The 27,887-nt window shown below is 35.1% G+C and overlaps 3 protein-coding genes across 9 annotated transcripts; 2 read left to right on the top strand and 1 right to left on the bottom strand.

The window, feature by feature from the left end:
- Positions 1–1,322: 1,322 nt before the first annotated feature.
- LOC109805189 (Beta-glucosidase, GBA2 type family protein) lies at positions 1,323–12,730 on the top strand. Its single transcript, XM_020367193.3, has 18 exons — positions 1,323–2,036; positions 2,468–2,578; positions 2,681–2,737; positions 2,858–2,934; positions 3,083–3,182; positions 4,533–4,606; positions 5,308–5,417; positions 5,504–5,607; positions 6,226–6,279; positions 6,405–6,460; positions 6,548–6,586; positions 8,430–8,571; positions 8,681–8,865; positions 9,553–9,620; positions 9,794–9,866; positions 10,310–10,371; positions 10,496–11,789; positions 12,236–12,730. The coding sequence occupies exons 1-18, from the start codon at positions 1,956–1,958 to the stop codon at positions 12,495–12,497; spliced, it is 2,949 nt and encodes a 982-aa protein (XP_020222782.1). The 5' UTR covers positions 1,323–1,955; the 3' UTR covers positions 12,498–12,730.
- Positions 12,731–14,134: 1,404 nt separating this feature from the next.
- Positions 14,135–18,174, bottom strand: PTAC5 (plastid transcriptionally active 5). 6 transcript variants are annotated; one of them, XM_083059916.1, is made up of 7 exons: positions 17,478–18,169; positions 16,872–16,967; positions 16,560–16,688; positions 15,763–16,000; positions 15,204–15,241; positions 15,011–15,106; positions 14,135–14,778 (listed from the first exon to the last, which is right to left on the bottom strand). In XM_083059916.1, exons 1-6 carry the CDS (start codon positions 18,039–18,041, stop codon positions 15,011–15,013), a joined length of 1,161 nt encoding a protein of 386 aa, XP_082916042.1. In that variant the 5' UTR covers positions 18,042–18,169; the 3' UTR covers positions 14,135–14,778. The 6 variants fall into 6 exon arrangements, with proteins under 6 accessions (XP_082916042.1, XP_082916043.1, XP_082916044.1 ...); XM_083059917.1 differs by lacking the exon at positions 14,135–14,778 and adding an exon at positions 14,865–14,916; XM_083059918.1 differs by lacking the exon at positions 14,135–14,778 and having other exon boundaries at positions 14,865–15,106; positions 16,560–16,667; positions 17,478–18,173.
- A 3,598-nt stretch (positions 18,175–21,772) lies between these two features.
- LOC109805039 (Transducin/WD40 repeat-like superfamily protein) lies at positions 21,773–26,599 on the top strand. Of its 2 annotated transcripts, XM_020366973.3 has the most exons (2): positions 21,775–23,681; positions 26,236–26,599. In XM_020366973.3, the coding sequence occupies exons 1-2, from the start codon at positions 21,946–21,948 to the stop codon at positions 26,240–26,242; spliced, it is 1,743 nt and encodes a 580-aa protein (XP_020222562.1). In that variant the 5' UTR covers positions 21,775–21,945; the 3' UTR covers positions 26,243–26,599. The 2 variants fall into 2 exon arrangements, with proteins under 2 accessions (XP_020222563.1, XP_020222562.1); XM_020366974.3 differs by lacking the exon at positions 26,236–26,599 and having other exon boundaries at positions 21,773–23,685.
- Positions 26,600–27,887: the final 1,288 nt, after the last annotated feature.

Genomic DNA, 27,887 nt, shown 5'->3' with positions numbered 1-27,887 from the left:
TTAAATCAAAAAAGGCAAACAAAATCATATCTTAAAAAATTAGTTTTGTTTGTTTTAAGTGACTTTTTTATATAAAAAGAAAAAAAGGAAAAAAAAGTCAAATCAAATCGAATCACGAAGACTCTTACTTTTTTTTTTACACCTACTTGTTAGTATGTTGATTTAATTTTATTTCCATACTTAAGTTTCTTGTTTGGTTTTTAATCTAAAATTTAGTTTATATCACAATTTGAAAATATTTATTTATTATTGTTAAAACACATAAGAAAAATAGACACCGATCAAGTTCGAAATATTTAAAAGATGTGTTTTTGTTTGTTTTTACCTTAAACTGATAATTTTTTATGTAACTGTTATATCTTTGTGGGTCTTGAAAATTAAAAGATTTTTAAAAAATTTATCTATCCTATTTTAATGCTTCATCGTGATTATTGATAACTATATTTTGTATCAAATTAGAGTCTCAAGCTAAATAAATATTGAATTATTTTGAAGGTATAGATTTAATAATGAGTACTCAAAATAACAAAATGTCGAGAGGATATAATTATAATTTTTAATTATAATATATTTATAAATTTTAAAAACATTAATTTATGATGAATTATATTTATAATCATTAATATTAATTTATATATATAAAAAATATTATCCCGTATTATTAAAAAAGTTAATCATCTATACATTATTAGTGTAAAGTTTTTTACACTGACAACCAATTATATTTTTTAAAATTATTTATTTTATTATTATTTTATTAAATAAGCAACTAACATGACACTATTAAAATATACGAGGGATGCATCTCAAAGGGTGGAATAGCTGGTCCTAAGATTTAACGTGGCTGCATACACAAGGCAGGATTCAAACCTCTGACCTTGTTTAAGGCGTGGATCAACTCCTACTCCCGAACCACACGCTTGGGATTGACAGTATATAAGTGATTAACTCTTATTAAAATACTAGTAAAATAAAAAAAAAAATTATAAATTTGTGGATGGCGTTTCCTCCAAATGAAAAGAGCACTAACAACTCCCACCTTCCGCGTGTTTAGTTTGAAAAAACTTACCAAGTCGCTTGGCGAAGACGCGCGTGTTTGGACACTGAAGGCACATTTAGTGTTATTTTTCACGTTTGAACAGCGTCATTTAGAGTCATAAGAGGTGTTACGAGCGTGTTTCCAAACACGCGTGCAGACTATTTAATTTATTTACTTTGAGCAGCCAACAATATTTGATATGACCACAAAATATTAAATAACACAAGAGGAAGAGGAAAAATACGAAAATCATAGCCTGCCTGTGAGACCGACATCAAGGTGGACCGTTATTTAAAAGTGATGAAGCGAAAGTGACGGACGAAAGCGAGTGAATGCTGATTTTCACCTCCATCCAAACGAAACTTGTTCACCACCAAATATTATGCTTTAACTTTACGAACACAAAATTTAATCTTAATTATTAAGAGAGAGAAAATAAATAAAATTAAATAGTAGTGGCCAACATAACTCGTTATTTTACCTTTCAAACTCACTCTCTCTCTCTCTCTGTTTTTTCTTTTTCTTTCTCCTGCTGAGTTAGCATCCCGAGGCGATTCACTGACTCGGTGGCACAGGCGGCGTTTCTCGTGTCGCCACGCATCGTTCGCGTTGCTCAGCCTCGCACCACGCCGCATCGAATCTCAGAAACAATCACGTGATATTCGATCACGTATTTTCTTCGATCGATCACGAGATATTCGATCTCCTTCACTGTTTCAATCCTACTTCAAAAACACACGTACGCACACGCACACGCAGAGTATTTCATCACCGCGTTTTACGGCGATTGTGAGCGAGATCTTGGAGAGCTACGAGCTAGTTTGTTTCTTCGTTTGCTTATTTATTTTTATCGGTTGATCTCTGGTTGTTCCGAGAGAGCTCTGTGTTGTGTTGTGGTTGAAACGGAATTCGGAAGATGGTTAGCGGCAACATTTTTCATTGTAGAAAGAATTCGTGGCCTCCTCAAGAGTATATCAGTAAATCCACTTTACAGCTGGTATATATTATGTAACGTAATTTTAATTTTAATTTGCTTTGTCCTATCTGGTTGTTATGGAGCTGATTTGTTTTGGTGATAACTGATTTCATTTGGAAATTTCGAAATTCGATGGTGTTTTTATTATTTGTTTATTAAGTTGTGCTTTGATTTTGGTGAATTGTTGTCCTGGTCTTCTGATGATGCCTCGCATTTTTGTGATATCTGAAAATTAAGCGTTTGCGTGTGATTTTGACTTTGAATTTCGTGTTTCTTCGTGAAAATACGCTCTACCTAATACTATTAAATGATGAAGAAAAAAAGAAGGAAGAAAGAGAGTGTGAATCAAACGAATATTGTTTTTTAGCTAACGGTTGGTGCTACAGTCGCATGTGTTATTGATAGTTGATTACTGTTGAAGTAATCTTGTGCCCCTTGCATGGTTTTTGCAGTTTGATTATGATAGTTCTGCTCCACCGGAACAAGCTTGGAGAAGGAGATTAAACAGCCATGCCAATCTTCTTAAAGAATTTAGAATAACTTTTGTGGAAGCTATAAAAATGGCAAGTGCTTTTCTCTAACTAACGGTGATTCACTGGTTTAATAATTTTCAAATTAATGTTATTCTATCTGTTCTGATTGTCAATTGTGTTTTAAAATTCCAGGTTCGACTAGGCATTCGAATTTGGTCATATGTTAGGGAAGAGGCTTCTCATGGAAGGGTAAATTCCAAATTCTCCTTCATTTTTTGGTCATTCATTGTTCTCTGTGTGTGGATACACTAGATTAATTTGTTTAAACTTAGGATTCCAGACTTCATTTTGTTGGCCTGATTTATGCAGAAAGCACCTATTGATCCTTTCACTAGAGAAAGTTGCAAGCCATCTGCATCTCAAGGAGTTCCACTTGGAGGGATGGGGTATGATTTGTTCCAATTGAAAGCTACCAAATAATTGTTTGACTCACTAATAACCATTCAAATGGCTAATAGGTTACTATTTACAAATATGTTTATCTGTTGGCCATAACCTTTTTCTTCTTGTATTTATTTGAACATGACTATACAGGAGTGGCAGCATATCAAGAGGATTTAGGGGTGAGTTCCGACAATGGCAAATTATTCCTAGCTCATGTGAAGCATCACCAGTCATGGCCAATCAGTTCTCTGTGAGTTCTATTTTTCCACTTACTATTGACGTGCTATATAATCATCTCTAATTGCATGGATTTATTTCCCTGTGTCATATGTTTGTCACTGATGTGTTCAGAATGTATCATTTGAAATGAATTATATAGAATTATAATGCACATTATTAACAGAATAAGGATAGTTGTTGGAAGGTATATTAAAATATATAATACAAAAGTTTGACAGTGGAATGGTTAGTCAGTGGTTGAGTTGGTTGGTCAGGCTGTTAGACAGTTATATACTTATATTGAGGGTTGGAGGCAGTTAGACAGTTATATAGAAGATGCTGAAATAGTGATGGGAAATCATTGACTCTTTGCATGTAGAACCAACTACCAAGCCTTATTTCAGTTGTAAAGGGAAAATCCATTGGAGAAGTTTCCCACTTCTGTTACTATACAGATACACCATATCCCCCCAACCAACCATATTCTCTTCTCTCTCTGTTCTTTATCCCTTTATCCCTGGTTATTCTGTTTCTGCTGAACCTTAACAGACAGAATTTTATTTATGCAAGGTATTTTAAGTGTATGCACATTACGTCAGCGAAATGGCCTTTGTTTGGTTGCTCGGTGAAAAAATTACTTAGACAACTAAAGGAATCTTGGTGGCTCTGTAAACCAGATGAAGAAGTTAACACAAAAGTTCAAATAAACATTAAACTCTTCTAAAGTAAAACTATTTAAATCTTCTCCAAAAAAATGTTTATTTTATTTTTGGAATAAGGCTTGATTTTTGTTTCTGGGATTAGACATGAAAAAAGATTTAGTAAATATTGAACCAAATAGCCAATATTGCAAATTGACAATTTTTCTTTTGAATGCTTTTGTAGTGTCCCAGAACTTTGCAATTATAACAACTATTTTTTTTTAAGTTATGATGATATTGGTATGGATCACAAATTGATCATGTAAAAAAGTTAAGAATTTATCTTAACTTGGAAAAGAAAAACAGTAAAAAGAAGATTGACAAAGTGAGGAGTCAGGGTGCTTCTTTGCAAAAAGAAATAGAAAAAGAAGTTAGTCAAATAAGATTGGAGTTTTGTATTTGAACATTTTAACTCTATTAGTATCAATTGTTATCTAATGAGAATAGATCCCTGAGCTGTGTGCTGAAAAGAAAAAAGGTGTGGAACTTAGTTTCTAGTTTCACTAGTTTTTACTTTGTATGTAACTATGTGTTTTACTTCAAAGATAGTGTTAAAGCTTTAGAGCTTAAAACGATAAACCTCTGGTTTTCCCTTATAACCAGAATGATGTTTACTGTTTATGGCAATTCTGAGGTCTGGTTTATAATACAAAATATAAGGTTCATTTACTTTGTTGCAGATTTTTATAAGTAGAGATGGAGGAAACAAAAATTTTGCATCAGTTTTGGCTCCCGGCCAGCATGAAGGTTTAGGGTAAGGTGTCCGTGTAGAAGCTTGGAAAACAATCTTTCATCAATATGACATTCTTGCAACCATATTAAGAAACATTAGTTAGCATTTTTATCAATTTCTTTTCTCGTATTACAATATGATCATCTTTATATCTCAGCAATCAATTAACAAGATAATACTAATCACTAGCAATGGCAAATATCATTGGTACAGTTAGATCCGATATGTCTCTTCATAAAACTATCTGATGTTCACTTGGATGATAATGATTGATAAGTTAATATCCTTCATTTCTACCCAAAAATTGCTTAAATGAAGTTCTGGTTTATATATGGGGGAAAAAACAAAGTTTTGCAGATTGCTTCATTTTCAAGAAAAGTTTCAAACTATGAAAACAATTGTCAGGCTTTGCAGAATGAACATATGATCTATAAGTAATAAGTAAGGGCATAACACAAAATCCTACAAAGCTTTGACTACACTGCTAACTGCTATCCATTTAACACCCAAGAGTAGATTGACAAAAGCAACCAAGTTAGCACAATGTTACTTTTCTGTCTGGCAATGTATATAATCTGAACTTTGGATTCTGCTTAGAGTTTGATTTTTTTGGGTGTGTTTCATATATATATATATATATATATATATATATATATATATATATATAATATATATATATACTTACCCATGGACTCAAATTTTCATGTTGATTTGCTTTTCAGATCTAGCAGAAAACCTGATGATCAGGGCATATCATCATGGGGATGGAATCTAAGTGGCCAGCACTCAACCTACCATGCTTTGTTTCCAAGAGCTTGGACAATTTACGATGGTATCTTCATTTATATTGGTTCTTCTTTCGCTAAATGTGTATGATCCTCATGAATTCTTGTTTAATAGCTGTTTTCTTATTCTTAGGTGAACCAGATCCAGAACTAAAAATATCTTGCCGGCAGATATCTCCATTCATACCACATAATTATAGAGAAAGCAGTCTACCAGCTGCTGTTTTTGTCTATACGGTGTGTAATTTTCTTTTACTATTGTTACTTAAAGTTGTTTGTCAAAATAATGGAATGGCTCACTTCATTACTATTTTTTTCACCTTTTTATTGACATCTTATGGTACAAAATATGAACAAGCTGTTGTAGTTTAGCTTCTAGTTGAAAACGTTAATTGGATTTTTCTTATTTATGTCAAATTATCATAACATCTACTATAATGTCCTGAATGAAATAGCAATTCAACTGTATATGTTTGGTCCTCTCATGAAAAATTGTGTCAGAGGTATTGTATAAGGCTGTTTGCTTGTGGCAAATCAGTGGCTTCAGTTTGATTTTGACTCGTTTGACCCCTTAAGATGTTTTCAAGAAATCCTTTTTCCTGTTTTCAATTCATTTGTTGAATTGAACCACATTCCATCTTTTGGTAATCCCTTTGGAAGCCAAAGCTCCCTCTCTGGTCATGTCTTTTATTGGAACTACTGTGCTTAATAAATTTCCATTAAGCAAAGTGGGCAAAGAACATGATATACCACACATTTTCCATATGGTGCATTTGTTTCATATTATTATGTTCATCCATGTTTAGTTTCTGTGTTGTTAGGCTTGTTAAAAAGTTTTACTTGTCTCTTTGGTAGTTGGTGAACACCGGTAAGGAAAGAGCTAAAGTCAGCCTTCTATTTACTTGGGCGGTAAGATATTTTATTCTCAAGTGTTGTTTTCAGTTGTCACAAAAAAGATATGAATGGGTTGAATAATGAAGGGGGAACAATATCTAGGCCATGGATAAATAACCATCAATATTAATTTTCTGCAGAATTCCCTTGGTGGAAGCTCACACTTGTCAGGAGATCATGTGAACGAACCATTCAAGTAAGTTTTTTCTTCTAATCTAATGAGCTTCTGTATAGAATAACCTTTAAACAGTATTTTAACTCCTTTTTTATTTTTAATTTATAGAGCTGAAGATGGAGTCTCCGGAGTACTTCTACATCACAAGCAAGTTAACAAACCTTATAGCTTTATATGACGGTTGGTTTGCATATTTCTCTTTATTGTTTAAATGCAAATGCTTAATAAGTCAAAGGCATAAAGGATCCGAACAGTCCAAAGGTGCTCTTGCTTATCTTTATTAACAAGTTGAGCATGATAAGAACTAGAAAGTTGCCTTTCCCTAGACTATTACTGTTATTCAGAGCTCATTCCCAGCTTGTCTAAGGTATGATATTGAGATCATATGCCATTGAGAAATCACAAATAAACTGTCCTTACTTGTTTAGATCTCCAGACCAAACTACCATGAACCTCTGTAAATTTCCTTTTCTCTAAACCAATATGACTATTTAGATCACTGCCTATGAGAATATTTCCCTTCAAATCTTCCCAAAGCTTTTCTTACAAAATTGCTTCAGAGTTTCAATCCTACTTGTGATGCATAAGTGTTGACAATATTGATAGTCTCCCATGCAATCATTAATTTTGAAGATAAAATTATATATCCAAATCTTTTCACATCTGCGACTGCGATGCTCTCTTTACAATCTTTTCCATAATAATAGCCATGTTTTTTCATCTAACTTTCCCTATGTTCTAAATTTCAAATCCTGTTGAGTCTAGCTCCCTGGCCCTTTCTCCAACCCATTTCTTAATGACACTTGATGTTAATCCTTCTCCAAATCATGGTGTCCACCACCTCAAAGACTTTCTTGTCAAAATACCAATATTCCATGTGCCAAACCTAATCAGTCAATCCTAGAATAGCTTCTTTACCCACATTTGTCAAGAAAAATGTGAGGGCCCTTGCTCATTTTAACATTTTACACCATTTAGGCACCAATACAATGACTATCTCATTAAACACTACACTCAAGCTATACGATGTGATACTTTCAGTTAATGACCTAACATTAGCACACCCATTCTGTCGTGAGCTCTGCTACTTACAACAAAAAAATTCTCCATAAACCTGAAATCAGTAATAGAGGTATAGATATAATGAAAAGAAGAAAGAAAAAATAGCCACCTCCACTACCCGAAAATCCTTGGATACCCACCTCATGTTCAGCTGTCAATATGATTTCCCTCATGGCCTCACCATTACCATTATGGTTATCCAATCTTCTCTAGTCATCTGCCAAATCTGTTAGGCATTTCCCTCACTCTTCTGATCACTTTCTCCACTCTTCCACTCCCTTTTCCTCTTCTCTCATGCACACCAACAGGCTTATACTACTTTAAAGCCCGCTCTTCCTTTTCTTTCCCCTCCTACATATATTGATTAGTGGCCCATCAAAACAAAAATCATAACAGATAAACCTAACCTAACCAAGTATATCTCTAAATAGACATCATTCAACATGATTTGTCAATGCCTTAAATACTAAGGGAGATCTCTAATATATCGGTGTGTTAGTCTCTTACTTTGTAAATCAGCAGGGGTTCTTTAATTATTGAAACATGCACTTTCCTAATTGAAGAATTGAGCATCCTGAATTATTCAATGAAATATATTGTTTTCCCTTTGGATTATCTTTTTGGTTAGGGATTTTCAATGAACTTGTACAGATGAACTAAAAAATTCCCATTATTCAATGCTACCATTTTCTTTTTCCTATGCAGTAATATTCTTTTTGTATTGTTTATAATTAGTTTCTACTCAATTTTACAATTTCCACTGCTTAGGTTCATATTAGGTTCATATTTGTGTGCATGTAGATATGTGTAATAAATACATGTGTGGGTGAGTATGTATGTATTTGTAATTGGGGTCTCCTGTCCCCTAATCTGCTATGTAAGTGATGATTTTGGTGGATATATTTTTAATATTATTCCAATGTTTCAGGACATCTAAAGGAAACCCTCCTGTTACGTTTGCCATAGCTGCATGTGAGACACAGAATGTTAGCGTTTCTGTTTTGCCAAGTTTTGGGCTGTCTGAAGGAAGTAGCGTAACAGCAAAAGGCATGTGGTCTAAAATGGTGAAGGTACTGTTTGCTCCTCTTTTGGGGGTTTCTAAATGATATTTGTACAAATATTTTTGGTATGAAAAGCATACAGAAATGGTTCTGATTGTTATGATTATATTTTTTTAAGGATGGGCAATTTGAGCAGGAGAATTTCAATTCTGGACCTAGCATGCCCTCATCACTTGGAGAGACACTATGTGCTGCTGTTGCAGCTTCCACATGGGTTGAACCCCATGGAAAGTGTACTGTTGCATTTAGTCTTGCATGGTCATCTCCAAAAGTAAAGTTCGTGAAAGGTAGCACTTTCAACAGGTAATCAATGTTATACAAGAATATGTTAGGTAGTTAATATTTATCCTTGAACAACTTTTATATATCTTAGATGAATTATAGTCGTATACTTGTATGAATATACCTGCCTGCTCAAGTGAAGCACTTTTAATGGTATATTGTCCAAGTGATCAAACTCTCCCTTTACTTTAGAGGCATATATGGTGAAAATGTCCATTGTATCTCTTGATATTATATTCTTATTTTTTGCTTTTATGAAGGTTTTCTTTCCCTCCTGCTCTTAAATACTATTATATTAGATTATCTTGCTTTGTTATGCTGTACTACATTGGATCTATTTGTTTAAATTGTTTTCTTATAAAAGCATTTTTTTTAAATAAAATAAGCACTTTTTATTTTTTATTTTTATTTTTTGATGTGTTTGTCTAAACTTTATTTTTTAAATAAGCAGTTTTCTGCCTTTTTTATAAACAACTCTTTCTTAAAGAATTATTTTTTTAAAAAAAAACACATATTTAGAAACACTTTTAAAAAAAAAAAAAAATTTAAACAAACAGACTCATTATGCTAAATAAAACTACTAGATTTTCAAATTAATTGTGCCACTCTTGCTTTATTTGGGAATGGCTAAACTTTTTAATACCCAAGATGTTTCTTTTGTATAATTTTGTTTTAATAACTTAAGTATGCTGAATTCTTTTAATGCAGGAGATATACAAAATTTTATGGGACTTCTGAGAATGCTGCGATGGACTTGGCCCATGATGCATTGACACGTATGTTGTATGATTTGATAGAAATTGATATTCTCCAGGCCTATTGTTTACTTGCATTGCTGTTGTATATGGTCACATTTAAAAAGAAAAAAAAAATGTACAAATGCTTCTGAAGTAATTGATGCTTTCATCTGCGCTTTTAAAGACCTTATTAGGTTTTGAATTCTGAACAGATTACAATTGGTGGGAAGAAGAGATTGAGAAATGGCAGAATCCTATTCTTAAGGATGAGACACTACCAGAATGGTAATTCTCAGTTTAATCTCTTTAGTATTTTCAAGTATTACCGATTTTTTAATATATTTTTGTCTGCATGCTTTAGGTAGTTTCCAGTTTATTATTATTATATTATCAAACATTCGAAGGAAAACTTGTATTTATTCTAGCTTACTTGTAAAAAACTTACACTTTCTGCTCTAGAATACATACCCAAATTTTTTCATTATAGTAATCAGTTTCCTATGTTCAACGGTTGGGTTTATGGGACTCATGAGTCAGATGTAATCACACTGTTATTTAGTAAAACACACTCTTTTTTGAAATTCTTTGAACTGAGCATGTATGCTCTTGTGTCTTTCCATGTCTTCCTCTACCTTGATTTATCAAACGGACCTCTATCTAATCAACTTACTTTGGCTCTTATTGGATAAGAAGAAGATACATAATGTATTTAAAATTTATTTTTACAGGTACAAATTTACATTATTTAATGAGCTCTACTTTCTTGTTGCTGGAGGAACAATTTGGATTGGTATGTATATAATACATGGATATTGTATTTCAGTTTAATTTTCAATGAATGCCTGGTTTGTTATTTGAGATGCCTATTACCAGTTTATATGAAATCATTAAGACTGCTTTAATATTTCTGCCAGACTCTCCTTTGTTATCTTCAAATATGCGAAATGACCAAGATCAGGTAAGGGAGTTGGAAAATACAGTTGTCAAAGAAATTGAAGCTAAAATGGACAATGGAAGGAGGACAGTTGTGGAGAGTACAACAAATAGTACATATGATTCTGCTGCTATTGCGGGACATAATCATGTGGATGAAAAACTAAATGGAGATGTTTCCCATGAAAATGAATCTGTTGATACTCTCAGAAAAAGAAACTCCACTAGTACTCTGCATTCCGTATCGACAAGGAATCAACAATGTGATGATGATGTCGGAAGGTTCTTGTACTTGGAAGGAGTGGAATATATCATGTGGTGCACATATGATGTGCACTTCTATGCCTCATTTGCCCTTCTTGAGCTCTTTCCTAAGATTGAATTAAATATACAGCGTGACTTTGCTAGAGCTGTCCTGTGTGAAGATGGAAGAAAAGTAAAGTTTCTGGCAGAGGGAAACTGTGGAATTCGCAAGGTTTATGGGGCAGTTCCACATGATTTAGGGACACATGATCCATGGTATGAGATGAATGCCTATAACATTCATGATACCAGCAAGTGGAAGGACCTGAACCCAAAATTTGTTCTTCAGGTGTATCGAGATTTTGCTGCAACAGGTGATTTGCAATTTGGAATAGACGTGTGGCCTGCTGTCCGTGCTGCAATGGAGTACATGGAACAATTTGATAGAGATGGCGATGGTCTCATCGAGAATGATGGGTTCCCTGATCAAACATATGATACGTGGACAGTCCATGGCGTGAGCACTTACTGTGGTTGTCTTTGGCTTGCTGCTCTACAAGCTGCAGCTGCAATGGCCCATGAACTAGGTGACAGAGATTTTGCAGAAAAATGCAAAAGGAAGTTTTTGAAGGCTAAGCCAGCATTTGAAGAAAAGCTGTGGAATGGTTCTTATTTTAACTACGACAGTGGATCAAGTGGTAACAGTAAGTCCATTCAAGCAGATCAATTGGCTGGGCAATGGTACACAGCATCCTCAGGGCTGCCCTCCCTTTTTGATGATTTCAAAATCAAAAGTTCTCTCCGGAAGGTTTATGATTTCAATGTAATGAAGATTAAAGGAGGCAGGATGGGTGCTGTAAATGGCATGCATCCCAACGGTAAGGTGGATGAGACCTGTATGCAGTCTCGAGAAGTATGGACTGGTGTGACCTATGGTGTTGCTGCTACTATGATTCTTGCGGGAATGGAAGAAGAGGCCTTCACAACTGCTGAGGGAATATTTCTAGCAGGCTGGTCAGAAGATGGATATGGGTAATTTCTTATGTCCACTGTCTTCTATAATTGTTGAACTAGGATCCTTTGCAGTTAAGAAGCAACTGCATGGTGATGCAATTGTATATTCATCTAAAATAAAGAAAACTTATTATAAAATCATCTATCATTAAACATTAACTGCATGGAATCTATACTGCAGAGCATCCGGTTCCATAATTGTTTGTGGGTCACCTGCATTCTTGCTTTTTTGTGTCTGGTGAAGTGATTGGATTTCTCGATGTGTAAATAAAAGTCACGCTCATAAACCAATGAATATTTATCAATATCACAAAATATACAGATTGAGTGTGCTTCATGCATGCATATTGTACTTCACACAAGAAAATTACGGCTATTTTTTATTTCATACATATTATTCAATAAATAAATTGTATGCTGTTATTCCATCTCTACTGGGAAATTAATTCTTTGTTTCATGACAGGTACTGGTTTCAGACTCCAGAGGCTTGGACAATGGATGGGCACTACCGGTCCCTCATGTATATGAGGCCACTAGCAATTTGGGGGATGCAATATGCAATAAATCGGCCCAAGGCAATTCTTGAGGCCCCTAAAATGAATATAATGGACAGAATCCACTTATCTCCTGTTGTTGGAGGATTCTCACATCATGAAACACGTGTGAAAAAGATTGCAACAAAAGCAAAATGCTTTAGCAATTCTGTATTCCATTGCGCTTGCTGATAGTTAACATGTAAGCACATAAAATTTTTGTATAGGTAATTTCTCATTGTTCCTCACCTGCAGAAGCTGTTGATAATGACGGTCAAGGTCTGAGAGAAATAAGCATAGTTCCATTGTAACTTGTAATATTTATAGCCTTCTAGCTTAGGCAACATAGGTTACCTTTCACGATTACTATTAACATTGTACATTCTTATTTATTTGAGCTCTCAATACTAAGTCTTTAACTTCAATACGTGGCAATGCGTAGAACTAGAAAAATGTTTTCCAGTAACTTTTTGGGACGATATTTTTTGTTGAGTTTTTTTGATAATGAGTCAATTACTGGATTTTGTATGGGTTTTTCAAAAACAAAGTCAATTAATGAAAAATATTTTATTGGTAGTAGGAATAAATTAATTGAAATATAAAAAAGTACCATTCAAATTAACAAATAAGAATGGATGGAAACCGATAATCAAACAAGATTACCATTAATAGGTTACATTATTATTATAGTATATATTATTGAAATTGTAATTATAAGAGTTAAACTAATAAGACCATAAGAGCTCAACCAAAAACACTTTTAAAAGATTTTAATTTTATTTATTTTAAAGAGCTGAAACGATTGATCATTTCAAACCCGACCATTGATTTATAGATTGGAAATTAAATACTTCATTCACAGTTATAAGAAAATGTTATCTAATTGTTTCATATAGCTCCAAGCAAAACTTGAGGAGACTCGAGCGTTAGTTGTCAAATCGACATTTTAGTTACGGTGTCGTCTTGTGATTTAGTTCCTTATTTTCTTTAAGTTAATTATGTTACTTGTTTTGATTTCTCCAAGAACGGGAATTCACAGTTCACTTGCCAAGATGCTTATAGTTTTAATTACCGATGTGGATGTTAGGTGATCGATATGGTATTGTTGTTGCGTTGAAATGTGTGGATGTTAGGTGATCTGCAGCTTCTTGAATCTCGTTCAATTGTTTTCTTCAAGTGCAGCGGTTGGATATTCACACAGCAAGAGAAATGCGGTAAAAACATTTGCTACCACATCTCAAATATCTGCGCAAGAATGTGTAACATCATGTAGTGATATCAGACGTCCAAGAGAGATGGACCTGCAATCAAATTAAATGATTCTCCAAGTGAATGCTGGTTTAGGAACCAGCTAGATGGGGCAACGCCAGACAAGCAAGATAACCAGCAACCACATCTCAGGATGAAACGTTGTATAAGGTTTACCCAACAATTTGAAGAATGGAAAAGCAAGATTAAATGCATTTTTGTCATCTCATGTAGCACAATTTTGCTCTCTCAAATGACAACAGTACAAATTGGATCTTAAGGTATCACAAATTCACAATTATGCAATTAGTCTTTTGTTAAATATTTAACAAATTTTTTAACGTGACATGGCTTAATTGCATTGTCAATTTTTCAGGATTGCATACATGAAGAATTAAAAGTGTAAATAAATCGTATCAACATATACATCAAACATGTTAGCTATCATATCGTCCACAAGTTATCACTTATCATCTAGTGTTATGCCAGCAAAACTTATTAAATATTTAATGTGAGCTTTAATAGAAAGATTAAAATTACACAATTATAATAAAAAGTACCCAATTTGCAAAATTAGAACATGGGGGGAAATTTCACAAATGCAATACACAAGGATCAAAATTACAATCACATTATAAAATTATAATGACAAATTGACACTGTTAAAAAATCATGGTTATTCGTAGCTAACCTCATTTTAATTCGCACATACTTTTATTCATCTCATATTTTACTACTCATTTGCCATATATGTGTATCTAAAGCTCCTTAATCTCAAGTCGCTCAAATAAAGAAGCCATCAAGATATAGGTTCAGTGGCAAGTATTTGATTGAGCCCCATCAAACTTCACCTTTATTTCAAGTTCCCTCGAAGAACTTTCGGAGACTGCTCAAACTATAGCAAACGTTGCTATAAGAGCCTATATCCAGTCCTTGATTTGCCATTCTCGTCAACCATAAATATGTTTTAGCTTATGGCCTAATAGTATTCGAGATGACATTCACAAATTAACAGAGCATTGCATATTTTTGTGATTTAATAAATCATGAAGTTTAGTTCGGACAAGGGAAAAATGTATGTTTAAGTGTACTCAATGGTATATGACCTGAGACCTCATTTATTCTGAAGGTTTAGAATTGCATGCACCGTTTAATCTACGTTGTAATTTGCGAGGTTTCTCCGCAGAGTTTCACGTAGCTCTGTAAAGCTCCCAAGTCCTAAGCCCTGAAAATCTCTCAAATATTAAGTTCCTATTTCTAGGTTTTGATGATTAAATAATATACTATACCGTTTGAATGGTTGCACTAACGTTCACTATAAGATTTGTTTTGGATTGCGTATCTTTATCAGTTCAATCAGGAACTGAAAATAAAACATATAGGTATACAAAAATTGTGATGCATTGATATTGATAACTATATACCTGTATGAAACAATGAAGAAATGCATGTCATACCTATACCATAGTTTTCCCTCCACATAAATCACATACAGTATACCCTAGGCCTTCACAATATGGGCATTTTGTACCCTCCTCCACCCATTCCAAAAACTGCATCAAAGAATTCATTGATAAGTTCAAGAGCTTGTGCTGAACAGTAAAGTAACTACAAAAATAAATTTTCTTAAAATGCTTATGCATCCCTTACTTGAGGTTCAATATTTGGCTCGCCAGTTCCATCACATTCTGCAATTAAAGAAATGGAACTTGACTGGAGAATTCCACAGTTGATCATAAATAATACATTTAGGAAACCAGTATCATACAGAAATCAATATGTCAGAAACTAATTGTATGATTGCCCTTAGAGTTGGTCATTGTAAGAGACCTGAATGTGAGATTAAATAGCTACAACTATCACTGCCCCATTGGGGCAATAGGTATTGCCTGCTATCAAGATATCAATTCCTAAATTCATGTGATAGCAATGACCATGTTGGAATGACTGTAGATATTATGGTTGACTTTCCAATGGTCTACAAATCGAATCTCAAGGAGAGACAATTTTGAATAGTCAGAATGGGAGCCCAGAATTCATAAAACTTTTGAGGCTGTGTTTGAGTAACCCATGTGAACTGGAATGTTGAATTTATGAAGAAAATGAGCAGGCTTCGCCAAACCTAAAATCTTAATAGTGGGATAATGATCAATGAACCCACTATGGGATAATGACAGATTCATTGAAATACATGCGGCAAATTATATACCTGTACAGAACAAGCGACCTTCCCCACGACATTGAAGGCATTTTGTCATTACATCCTTTTTCTTGCTCCTATCAACTCCACCACTTGCAACAAGTCTTGATGGTTCTTCCCACCGATTCTCTCCAAGGAGAAAAACTCGCCGATCAGAGACTTCTGCTCCTTCATCGCTTTTCACTACTTTTTGCTGAACATCTGAAATTTCTGTCACGAAAGCAACTGCAGCTCCATTTTCACCTTCCTATATAATTCACAAAATTTTAAAGATACAAACAAGTATCTAACAGTTTGAATATTTCGTCTCGCTGTTGTTTTAGAGATATAATAAAACCAGTCCTTGGCCTCCAGCCAAAAGCTTAAACTTATAGGAGAGTGTGTCTTTGACGCACTCTATCAAAAACAAAAAATTCAGTAAAAACATGTAAGAAAATTAATGCAGAAAGAAAAATATCCAAAATTATGTTTTAATAAAATCTAAAGAAATATATATTATGGTTTCCATCAAGAATACACAAACTATCCTGTTTAGTTAGGACCAAGGAGTCACGTGATTGATCCCCAAACACATGGGATTAACCGTGTGTTGGGTTCCACGTCTTTGTAGAAGACATTAATCAAGGTTAGAGTAACTTCCACAAATTTTATTTATTTTTTTGGTGATTTTTTATGGGAATCCAAATAAGCACTGGAGTTACTAGTGATTTTGGACAACGCGTTTAGATAAACTCACAAATATTGCGCAAGTTCTAGGCATTCAAGAGGGAGAAAATAGTACATCGGATTTAATCAGCAAAGCATACCTTCGGTAAAACAGTAGAAGATTGTCTGTCTTGAGTTGCGCTGCCCGTGTCCTTGGTCCTTACCTCCAAATGTAGCCTTTCAAGAAGTTCAGCTGTCATGATACCATCCTGAGGGGCACCAAATGCAGCCTTTTAAACAAACATCAAGCACCCGTCAAAATCAAGAAAACAAAAATGTCCAAGCATAGCACGGTATAGAGAACAGTATATATATTTACATCACTAAAATAGTCTGTTTATAATGAAAATTAATTCAAACTCTCTTCTCATCAAAAGCTTCATAAATAATATACTATTCAGAACAATACTAACTTGCCAAGTCTTCACAGCACGCTCAGTTCCACTAGAGAAGCTTGAATACTCCATGTCTTCCTCACCCGAGTAAAACCCCAATTTCAATAACGCTTCCTGTTATTTCAACACATCAAGTAAGATTCCACGTTGAACCAATAATCATCGTGCGAATTGGAACAAATCAAGTATCGTACTAGTGGATAACTAAAATCGCGTCTGCATAAATTTTTCCATAATCAGCTATAAGAATCGAAACAAGAAGGTAAAATGATTCGAGCTTCTCATAAGCTAAGATCTATTAACGCACTTCAACTTTTGAAAAAGTTAGCTAAGAGAGTTTCTATAAAAATCAAGTGCATAAGAAGGTAAAATGATTCGAGCTTCTCATAAACTAAGATCTATATATGCACTTCAACTTTTAAAAAAGTTAGTTAAGAGAATTTATAGAAAAATCAAGTGCATAAGTTCATTCCAGATGCAACAAACTCAATTCATTTCACTTTCTTATTTTATCTTATTCTTCTATAAGTTTTTACGGAATATAAACACGAGCACAACCTAACCTAAATATATTAAACAATGAAAGGCGAATAAATAAAATAAAATAAAAAAGGAAAATCGGACCTGCATATGTCGAACCTCTTCGCCTTCAGAACCTTTCCGCAACGCGCTCCTCTTTTCAAGCCTAGCAGCGACCTCCTCAACCACCACAACCTCCTTCTCACGCTCCACGACCTCTTCAAATCGCTTCTCCTCCTCCGCCTCTTCCTCTTCCTCCGTGTTCCGCACGCTCGAACCGCTCTCGAGAACCAGATTCTTGTCCTTCAACACCTGCAAGAGCAACGTCACATTCGCGACGGCGTCGGAGACGGAAGCCGGAGAAGACAAGTCGTGCGTCAGAGCGCGACGCTCCAGCGCTTGGATTTGGAGCTTGAGCTCGGAGATCTCGCGGAGGAGGAGTTCGCGCTCGCGCGCCCACCGCTGCTCCTCGCGGAGCCACCGCTGCTCCTCGCGGATCCAGCGCTGCTCCTCGCGAAGCCAGCGGTGCTCCTCGCGGTCGGAGAGGGAGCAGCGGGAGACGAGGGAGTTGAATTTATAGGAGAGTGAGTAGGGTTTGTGGAGAGGGAGAGTGAGGGTTTTGGTGAGGGAGAGAGTGGGAGTGGCGGTTACGGGGAGAAGAGTTGCCATTGTGTTCGTTGGATGATGGAGGCCATGGATGATGGAGTTATGATATCGCAAGTCGCGAGATATTTGTTCTTCTAAGTAATTTGTCTTATCTTCTAACAGAGGCTCAAAGCCAGAAATTTGTAAAGGTAAACTAAATTTAGTCCCTCCTGGCGGGAAACTAATACTAACAAGGAAAATGAAATGAAACCGATAATTTCTTTCTAGTGTCTGGAGTGTGGCAATGCTAGTAACTACTTTCTAATCATCCAACCTTGCAAGTGTCTCTTCATTTTCTTGTTTTTTATTTATTATTTTTTTTTTGATCTCGTGTTTTTTATTTATTATAATTGTGAATATATATATATATAAACGACATTGTCCATTGTAATTAATATTAATATCTTTTATACATTTAAACTATAATAATAAAAAGATGGACAATAAAAAATAGAGATGATTTACACTTCCACGCACGATTATTGTTCAATATGACTAGTTCAATTTATTTAATCCGATTCACCTTAATCTATTTTTTAAGTTGGTTGATCTAACCTAGTCCACTTTTTTAAATGTTTAAATTTTTTTAGTTCGACTCTGTCCATTGCGAATTGGTTAACTTCACGGGTCATTCCATTGACCCACTTAATTTAAATAACAAAATTTGATTTAAAATAAATTTTAATTTAAAATAACATGTAATCTAAAATAAAAAACTGTTAAACTAAATGTCATAAATATAATATTAAATTTAATTAAAAAATATACGACTTTAGATAATCAAAACAATAAAACATTAAGAAAATTATGTCATCTAATTGGTTGTCTGTCAATATTAAACTACATTGGAGATTTGAGCAAATAAATCTATAATAATATTATTTTGTTTAACATCAATATTATCTTCATCTAAAAAACAAATATATATATATATATATATATATATATATATATATATATATAATAACAAATGATTAAGTTGATCATTGGTGGGTTGAGTTGACGGAGTGTAATTAAGTTAAGTAGGCAATCTAACCCATCATGTGTTGAACTTAAGTGGATCATGTCTAAGGTGAATAAGATTAACATTTATGAGCAATTATAATTTTTTTTAACCTAGCCTAACCTATTTTTAAGGTCAACAAAATTGGCCTACAAATCGAAACTTATTTTGATAGCTTTATTAACCAGCACTACTGGTTATCTTCCAATAATTTTCTTGTTTTTTTCCTATGATCCTTTCATTGTATTTACTACTCGATTAATTATAGGAATATTTTTTAGTCTAACTTTGTAGGCTAGTATAAACAAAAAAGAAAGGTCTAAAATTTACACAATTAATCATAACATTACTTTATACAAATATTAAATGTACCTTTCATTTAAGGATGATAAGTAAATTCATACTTGTAAATAATACTCAAACCTGTTCTGACATTGACGAATAATATCTAGTTTGACTGAATACGGATAATACTCAATTTATTAAATTGGGTACAGGAATGAGTATACACATATCAACCTAATACTTGCTTTAATTTTCTAGAAATTCAATTTATTTTTTAAAAAAATTACTTGACATTTATATGTTTTTTATTCTACTTTAAAATTATGTTAAACGAAATTTAATTAACATAATTTTGTAATTGTTTATCTATATTTAAATTATTTTTTTAATATTTTTTTATAAAAATATTTAATTAATTTTTGAACGGAGACAATACAAGTATACTTAATACTCAATGGGTGAGAATGGGAACACAGATCCCATACTCATTAAGTATGGGGACAGGGTGTAGAATACAAAAACAAGTATAAGGATGAAGATATTAAAACTTATACTCGCACCACCTCGTTGTCATCCTTACTTCCATTGGTTAAAGTATCTTACTTCTTCTTTTTGGTTAAAGTTTTTTCTCAAAAGTGATTTTTCTTTTAACTTCTCCTCGTCCGAAATTATTCTTTACTTCACTTTTGTTAGATGATGTATTTCATTTACTATCTTTCTTCATTTTTTTTATTATTTTGACATAGTCTCGTTTAATAGTCAGCCTAAGTAAAAATCTAATAAAAAAACATTTTATTGTTAATAGTATTCTAATTATTAAAAAAACATTTATTTTTCAATCATTTGTTTTATATATATCAAGTATAAAATGGTAGAGAAATGGTAACAATACACTATGTGACACTTTTTTAAACACAAATTTTAATTGGTTGAAATTTATTAAAAAACATGAATTTTGGCTAGTCTCACATCTTGTTTTAGTTTGAAAGTGTGTCCTTTAAAGTGGTGTATGTATAAAAAATAGTTATTGTCCTAATTTATAGTTATCACTTTCATATGCATCTATCAAAAAGAAGTTGACATTTTTTTTAAGTAATCATGTAAATACCTTCATCCTTTCAAAATTGAAAATTCAACCACTTTTGAGAATTCTACAATTAAGAACTCAAGAAACAAAAATTAGAAAATTATACAAATTAACAAAAATAAATCAAGCAAATCACCACGTTTTTGAAAAAAAGAGAGAAGAAAATCAATGAAGATTCGCCACATGATTTAAGAAAACCTTGATAAGAATTAAAGCTTAAACCAAGAATCCCAAAAATCTTCTCAAAGTTATCAAACGTTTAAAAAATAATTTATAAAGTCTTAAATGAGATTATTTATTAACTAACTTAAGATGACATGAACGACAAGGAACTCACACTATTTAATTTATCATTATTTTCCTTTGGTTTGGAATGGTGGCCTTGAAAGTACAACTTCTTTTGGCAGAAGCCTTCTCAAATCCCTTTAGGAATCATTGCCTTATAGTAGGCAACACAACAAATTTGGGTCTTTAGGGCTTTGTTATAGAGGCCAAAATGGCCTTTTTTACTTTGCAAAGGTTTGCAGTTCAGTGTGAGGAGAATTAAGGAATTTTTATGCAATCGCATAGCGATAATCTATTTGATGTTAGACCCTTAGTCCCTCTATAGGCACTAACCCTGAGTCATTCCATCACTTTAAGGAAGTTTTGTCCTTGGCTCCGAGATTGGTTTGTCCCTTGGTGTGTGGTCCTCACCCGAGACTCACTTCCTCCCTTTGTCTGAATCGTTCGCTTGCATCAAGGAAGCTCATTCCTTGGTCCGTGTGGGACAACTCACACTTTATCGACGTAATCAATAATTGGATTTTGACTTTTATGAAAGTAGAAAATTTAAATTGAATTGGAAATAGATATCCACCTATTTTCTTGCTTGTAAAACTTTTAAGAGATATTATTTTCATATTTGATAAAAAAACACTATTTGATAATAAACCAATCATTCGACCAAAGTTCGTTCAACTAATTCAAAACCCTAATAAAAGAAGAGAATAATTTGCTTAATTAAAAGGTTCGTTCAACTAAAATTTAGCCATAAACTTTTTATTTATCAATACTATCCATAATTTCCTAATACAAATTTTTTCTCTCTCATTTTTGCATGCATTGTAGTTGATTTAATCCTCCTTTTAAGGTCTTTTAAGAACTTATGAGACACCCTGACTTGATTTTCAAATTTTTTTCTTAGTTATCCTTCCCCATCCTCTACCACTATATTATTGGAGTAAAATATTTACTATTTTTATTGATATGCAATCTTCATAAAAAGAAAAAAAAAACTAACTAAACATTTTTATTAAAGACTAACCTCTCAACGGCAATATGTCCAATCTTTGTTTAGTGTTATATACATGTATATTCTAAATAAGCAAACATGGCATTTGTTATCCAGATCGTGGAAGTCTTGAAGGTTAAAAAAAAAAAAAAAAAGGGTGGAGGAGGCAAAACATTCGGGTGCAAGCGTAAAAGCACTTCTTCCCACTCACACTCTCGCTCTCGCTCTCGCTCTCGCTCTCGCCATTCATCATTAACCATACAATTCCTCTAATCACACAATGGATCTCCTTCACCAATACGCCGACGACGATCCCGACTCCCCCTCCGAAAACCCTAGCTCCCCGCCGCGCCTCCTCCCGGGGCGCTCCGCCGCCCCCAAGGTCGACGACACCATGCTCGCCCTCACCGTCACCTCCTCCTCGGCCCTCTCCAGGCCCATCGACCCCACCCAGCACCTCGTGGGCTTCAACCCCTCCTACGACCAGCTCTGGGCCCCCATCCAGGGCCCGGCCCACCCCTACGCCAAGGACGGCATCGCCCAGGGCATGCGCAACCACAAGCTCGGCTTCGTCGAGGACGCCGCCATCGAGCCCTTCCTCTTCGACGAGCAGTACAACACCTTCCACAAGTTCGGCTACGCCGCCGACCCCTCCGCCAACACCTACGTCGGCGACCTCGACGCCCTCCGCCACAACAACGCCGTCTCCGTCTACAACATCCCCCGCCACGAGCAGAAGAAGCGCCGCATCGACAAGAAAGCGTCCGAGGAAGACGCCGACAACGACAACGACAACGGCAACGACGACGACGACGATGTCGCCGGAGAGATCGAAAACCCGGCCTCGGAAGCGTGGCTGTTGAAGAACAAGAAGAGCCCCTGGGCGGGGAAGAAGGAAGGGTTGCAGGGTGAGTTGACGGAGGAGCAGAAGAAATACGCGGAGGAGTACGCCAAGAAGAAAGGGGAAGAGAAAAGCGGTTTCGGAGGGGAGAAAGTTGAGGTTGTTAAGGATAAGAGCACTTTTCATGGGAAGGAAGAGAGGGATTACCAGGGTAGGTCTTGGATTGCACCTCCCAAGGATGCAAAAGCTAGCAATGACCATTGTTACATTCCCAAGAGATTGGTTCATACTTGGAGTGGACACACCAAAGGGGTTTCTGCTATTAGGTTTTTCCCCAAGTATGGCCATTTGATTCTCTCTGCCAGCATGGATACCAAGGTTAAGATTTGGGATGTTTTCAATTCTGGCAAGTGTATGAGGACTTACATGGGGCACTCCAAGGCTGTTAGGGATATTTGTTTCAGCAATGATGGGACCAAGTTTCTGAGTGCTGGCTATGACAAGAATATCAAGTATTGGGACACCGAGACGGGGCAGGTGATATCGACTTTCGCCACCGGGAAAATCCCTTATGTGGTGAAGCTTAATCCTGATGAGGATAAGCAGAATGTTTTGTTGGCTGGAATGAGTGATAAGAAGATTGTTCAATGGGATATGAATACTGGGCAGATAACTCAGGAGTATGATCAGCATTTGGGGGCTGTGAATACCATCACCTTTGTTGATAACAATAGGAGATTTGTTACATCCAGTGATGATAAGTCACTCAGGGTGTGGGAATTTGGTATTCCTGTGGTGATAAAGTATATTAGTGAGCCCCACATGCACTCAATGCCTTCCATTTCGCTTCACCCCAATGCCAATTGGCTCGCCGCGCAGAGCTTGGATAACCAGATACTTATTTACAGCACCAGGGAGAAGTTCCAACTTAACAAGAAGAAGAGGTTTGCTGGACATATTGTGGCTGGATATGCGTGTCAGGTCAATTTTTCTCCTGATGGACGTTTTGTCATGTCGGGAGATGGTGAGGGGAAGTGCTGGTTCTGGGACTGGAAGAGTTGTAAGGTCTTCAGAACTCTCAAGTGTCACGAAGGTGTTTGCATTGGTAGCGAGTGGCATCCCCTGGAACAGAGCAAGGTAGCAACTTGTGGCTGGGATGGGATGATAAAGTACTGGTAAGTAAACTCTTGTGATATGCAGCATTAATTACAGAATCTTATATGGTGTTTGTTCAAACATGCTTTGATATCGTAGTTTCTGTACCTATGCTGGTTTCTCTGTTAGTAACATCAAAGAGTTCAACGTTTATTTTTGCAAGCTAATATTCGGTGTGTGTTTGTATTGGCGAAATTTTTAGGGTGATTGGCTGGCAACACTTTTGATTGTAAGCTTTTTTAAAATAAAGAATAACATAATCCAAACACACATAAACCACACGGACTTTATCTCTTGTTTATTTTCCTTTTGACACTTCCCTTTGCTTTATTACATAGCATTTGATTATAAAGTGATATTAGTTATTATCGCATCATTGGTACAATAGTCTATAAAAAGAGACAGGGCAAGGTCTATGAGTAGAGATTTATTAGCTCTAACTAAATGAGGTCGCTGAGGAACATTTTTCTCTGTTATTTTTCTTATGCTAGAAAAAAAAGGGTGGGGGAGTCTTGGATGGAGTTGATACCTCTCCATATCTAAAACTGCTTGTCCGTAACCATGTTCCTGTCCTGCTCCTGTTGTGTCGTTTTTGAATTTCCATGGATGTAGGATACTCAGATGACAGGACAGGAATGCCATCTAAGGTTGAATAAGTATAACTTAGAATTAAGAGTGATAGGCTGGAAACATAAGCAGCTGTTCAGAACTTTTACAGCCTTCTCTTTCAAAATTAGTTATCACTTTCATATGCATCTATCAAATAGAAGTTGACATTTTTTTTAGAGCGATAGGCTGGAAACATAAGCAGCTGTTCAGAACTTTTACAGCCTTCTCTTTCAAAGCTAAGCTTCTGCATGTATTTATAAAATTTGCGAACAACCTTTCTGAGCTTCTGCTTGCCTTTTGAATTGTAGCTCGATAGAAGTCTTTATACTGGTCATTTATGTTTTTTTTGGTGAATACATTTGGTCACCTGATTCCTTAGATGAACTTCTTCATATTGAAAACCTCTTGCCTTTAGGAACACAATCCCAGAGACTCAACCCTTTTACATTTACCTAGGTGCTCTGTCTCTTATTTTCCCTTTCTTCTTCCTTTCTTTTGTGCTGTCCCTTTTCATTGAATGTGAATGTCGGACAATCTTGTAGATAGCTTGTTTAAAGGCTTGAAATTTGCATCATATTCAAGGAAAAAATGCTCTGGTTTAGTGGTTTTGCTGAATCTCTTGATCAGGAATGAGAAGAATGTTATGACTATTAAACTCTTATGATGTGAATGTATTTTGGTTCCTAATTCCTGAACTCCTTCAACTTTGACATCTTTATGGTATTTGATGTTTTAATACATTTGGATTTTGAATGATTGGTGGAATTAATATGATGAGAATACTGTTTTATAAGTTTTTGCTTTCTCATACACTGTTTATTGTTTTTATTTGTTATTATATTAAATTTAATATAATGTGTGTTGCACTTCCATGTTGCAATTTGCATCACTACAGTATGTAACCTTGCTCGGTCATGTTGCACCAGTGCATTGTGTGTCATAAATAAAAATAACTATATATTTCTTAGTTATTTGATGTTTGTTTACTATCTTGTGATCAACCTCTATTCATTACATAATCATCGGCTGTTCAAACTCCTTGTATCTTAGTAGAACCTGTTCATTTGTAAGATGATCACAGCTTTAAGGCTGCTAATCAAAATCTTTGGGCACTTTGATATTAATTTTACAAAGTTACAGGTTCAACTAATGCTGTGAAATTATCTTTTTTATGAACATATTCTGGTAATAGAAATTTAGCATCCATTGACATCAGAATCAGTGTCTGTCTGTCTTCATTATGTTTCAGTTGTGTCTGTTTTGCTAAAAGCCTAAAATGAATAGTTCATAGTATAGTTGTAACTGCAAAAGTGTTGTCATATTTTAAAACTCTTAGATTGTGGAGTTTGTACAACTTGATGTGGGTCATTTAAAGCCTTGTTCTCACCTATATGGTGTTGTTGATCTTTTAAATATACAGCTTGTCTTGAATCTGCAGATTGTAAATTTATTGTATGTTTCATGGTTTTCAGAAGATAATATGATGGTGAAAAAGTGTCTTTTGATTTTTGGTTTTACGAAATTGGATTTAAATATGTTATGTATGGCTAGGAACAAGTATTTTGGTTTGTCTAGCACTCCATGATACACCTTATGATACAATTAATATGCTATATCAGAAAATAGGATTTGATTTGATATTTTGATCTCTTTAAATAGGTCTTCCTTGCTATGAAATCAATAGAATTTAGTCATACAGGGTGTTTGTCCAACAGCTTCCGTACCTTTATCCTCAGATTGCAATGTTGATGCATCTATATTCTACTCGTTTATTATGCATACCATTTTGGCAGTAGTTGCACAAGCATTGATTTTAACCACATCAACAAGTATCTCTGTATTCGTAGTCGTATATATGTTTTTAATACCTTTTGCTTTCATTCTTTATAAATCTAAGTTGACTGATTTAACTCTAGTTTCCGAATATAGATATGTTTATTGAGGTCAATATCTGTTGTTTTGCAGGGACTAGTTTCTCCTGATCAATGTGATGCCTGTTGCTGGAATCAGTTGACAGAAGCAGGACAGAGAAAGGCACTACTTGGCAACAAAAGCAGAAGAAACATATTGGATTCACATGTTGATATGGTCTTCCTTGGTTAAAATTTCAATGCTTTAATTGAATATTCTGACGAGATTTCTCTTCACTTGATCATGGTATTGCCACCAAGAGTTACGTGCTAATTGCAATGTTGTAGTATCAGAACAGAGAAAAATTTTGCCATGTTTTTTAGAGACTTCTGTATAATAGTCATTTTAAGTTAGATACTATTAATCCGTGTGAAAATCCTCCTCATGATGCAGTTTAATTTAGTTACGTTTTCTGCTAGGGGTTGTGCATACATTGTTATTGGTGGGGATTTTCATCACTACCATGATATAGAAAGTTTGGGTTCAGGATAGTGGACCCTGCGAGATATTGGTGATAAAAGTTGTTGAATTTGCATATCGTGACCATTCAGTGTCATGATCATGGTTGTCAAACTTGCGAGTCAACTCGTAAACTCGTACGAGTCTACGAGTCTAGGGTAGCAAAACGAGTTAACTCGCGCATAGACTCGTTTTTTGGTAGACTCGGGTAGACTCGGTCTGACTCAGGTAGACTCGGTCAGAATCGCGAGTCTGAGACCGAGTCCACGAGTCTGGTTAGTTTTTTTTTTTTTCCACCCTTAAATGGCCCAAAACGACGTCGTTTTGCCTAGGGTTAGTAAGTGAGAAAGCATTTTTCCCTTCGCGCGACATGCCTCCACCATTCTCACGTTTCTGATCTGGTTTTTCTTCCTCCGCAACGTTCAAACACTGATCTCCGCCGCTACGAATGCTCATCTCCGCCGCTACGAACGCCGCCGCAATCAAACGCCCCTGCATACGAACGCCGCCGCAATCAAACGCCCCCTGCATACGAACGCCGCCGCTATCAAACGCCCCCTGCATACGAACGCCGCCGCTATCAAACGCCCTTGCATACGAACGCGCGTCCTCTTGCTGGGAAGGACGCGAGTCTATTTTCTCTCCCTCCGCCGCATCTCTGCCGCATACGACCGCGTCTGTCTTCGTGAGTCACTCTAACATTTTTTGATTTTTTGGTCTGTTAGTGTTATTCACAATTCACATACCATTTTCAGAGCAAGATGTATGAAACCGGTGGTGGCTCAAAGTCTTCACATACCATTGATTTTTTGGTTGTTTATGTATGGTTAAGATTTGTATTATGACATTTTATTGTTGTTATTTGACTTATTTCAGACTTAGAATGTTGAAATAGTGATATCATATTGTGTGTGTTCATGTTTTTTAATATATTTTAATATTAGGTAGACTCTTACGAGTTTACGAGTCGAGTCTACGAGAGCTCCACGAGTTTGTGTAGACTCTCGAGTTTGACAACCTTGGTCATGATGCTTAGCTGGTTGCTGCTATGGTGGCCTAGTATGACGATTTCAAGTGCGAGGATTTCAATTATTGCTTATTGTTTAGTTCGTACAATTATTAAGGTTATATATTTAAAATTTTGTAATTTCAGTTAATTGGTCTAGGAAGCAATACCTATATGTTTAACAAATTTTTTTTCCCTTTTTCATCGAGTATAAATTACAAACAAACTTCAATTGAAACAA

Source organism: Cajanus cajan, chromosome 7 (assembly GCF_000230855.2).
Source record: "Cajanus cajan strain Asha chromosome 7, NIPB_CcT2T_4, whole genome shotgun sequence".
NCBI classification, from domain to species: Eukaryota; Viridiplantae; Streptophyta; class Magnoliopsida; order Fabales; family Fabaceae; genus Cajanus; species Cajanus cajan.
The sequence above is the reverse complement of the archived record's forward strand: the minus strand, read 5'-3'. Positions and strand labels throughout refer to the sequence as shown.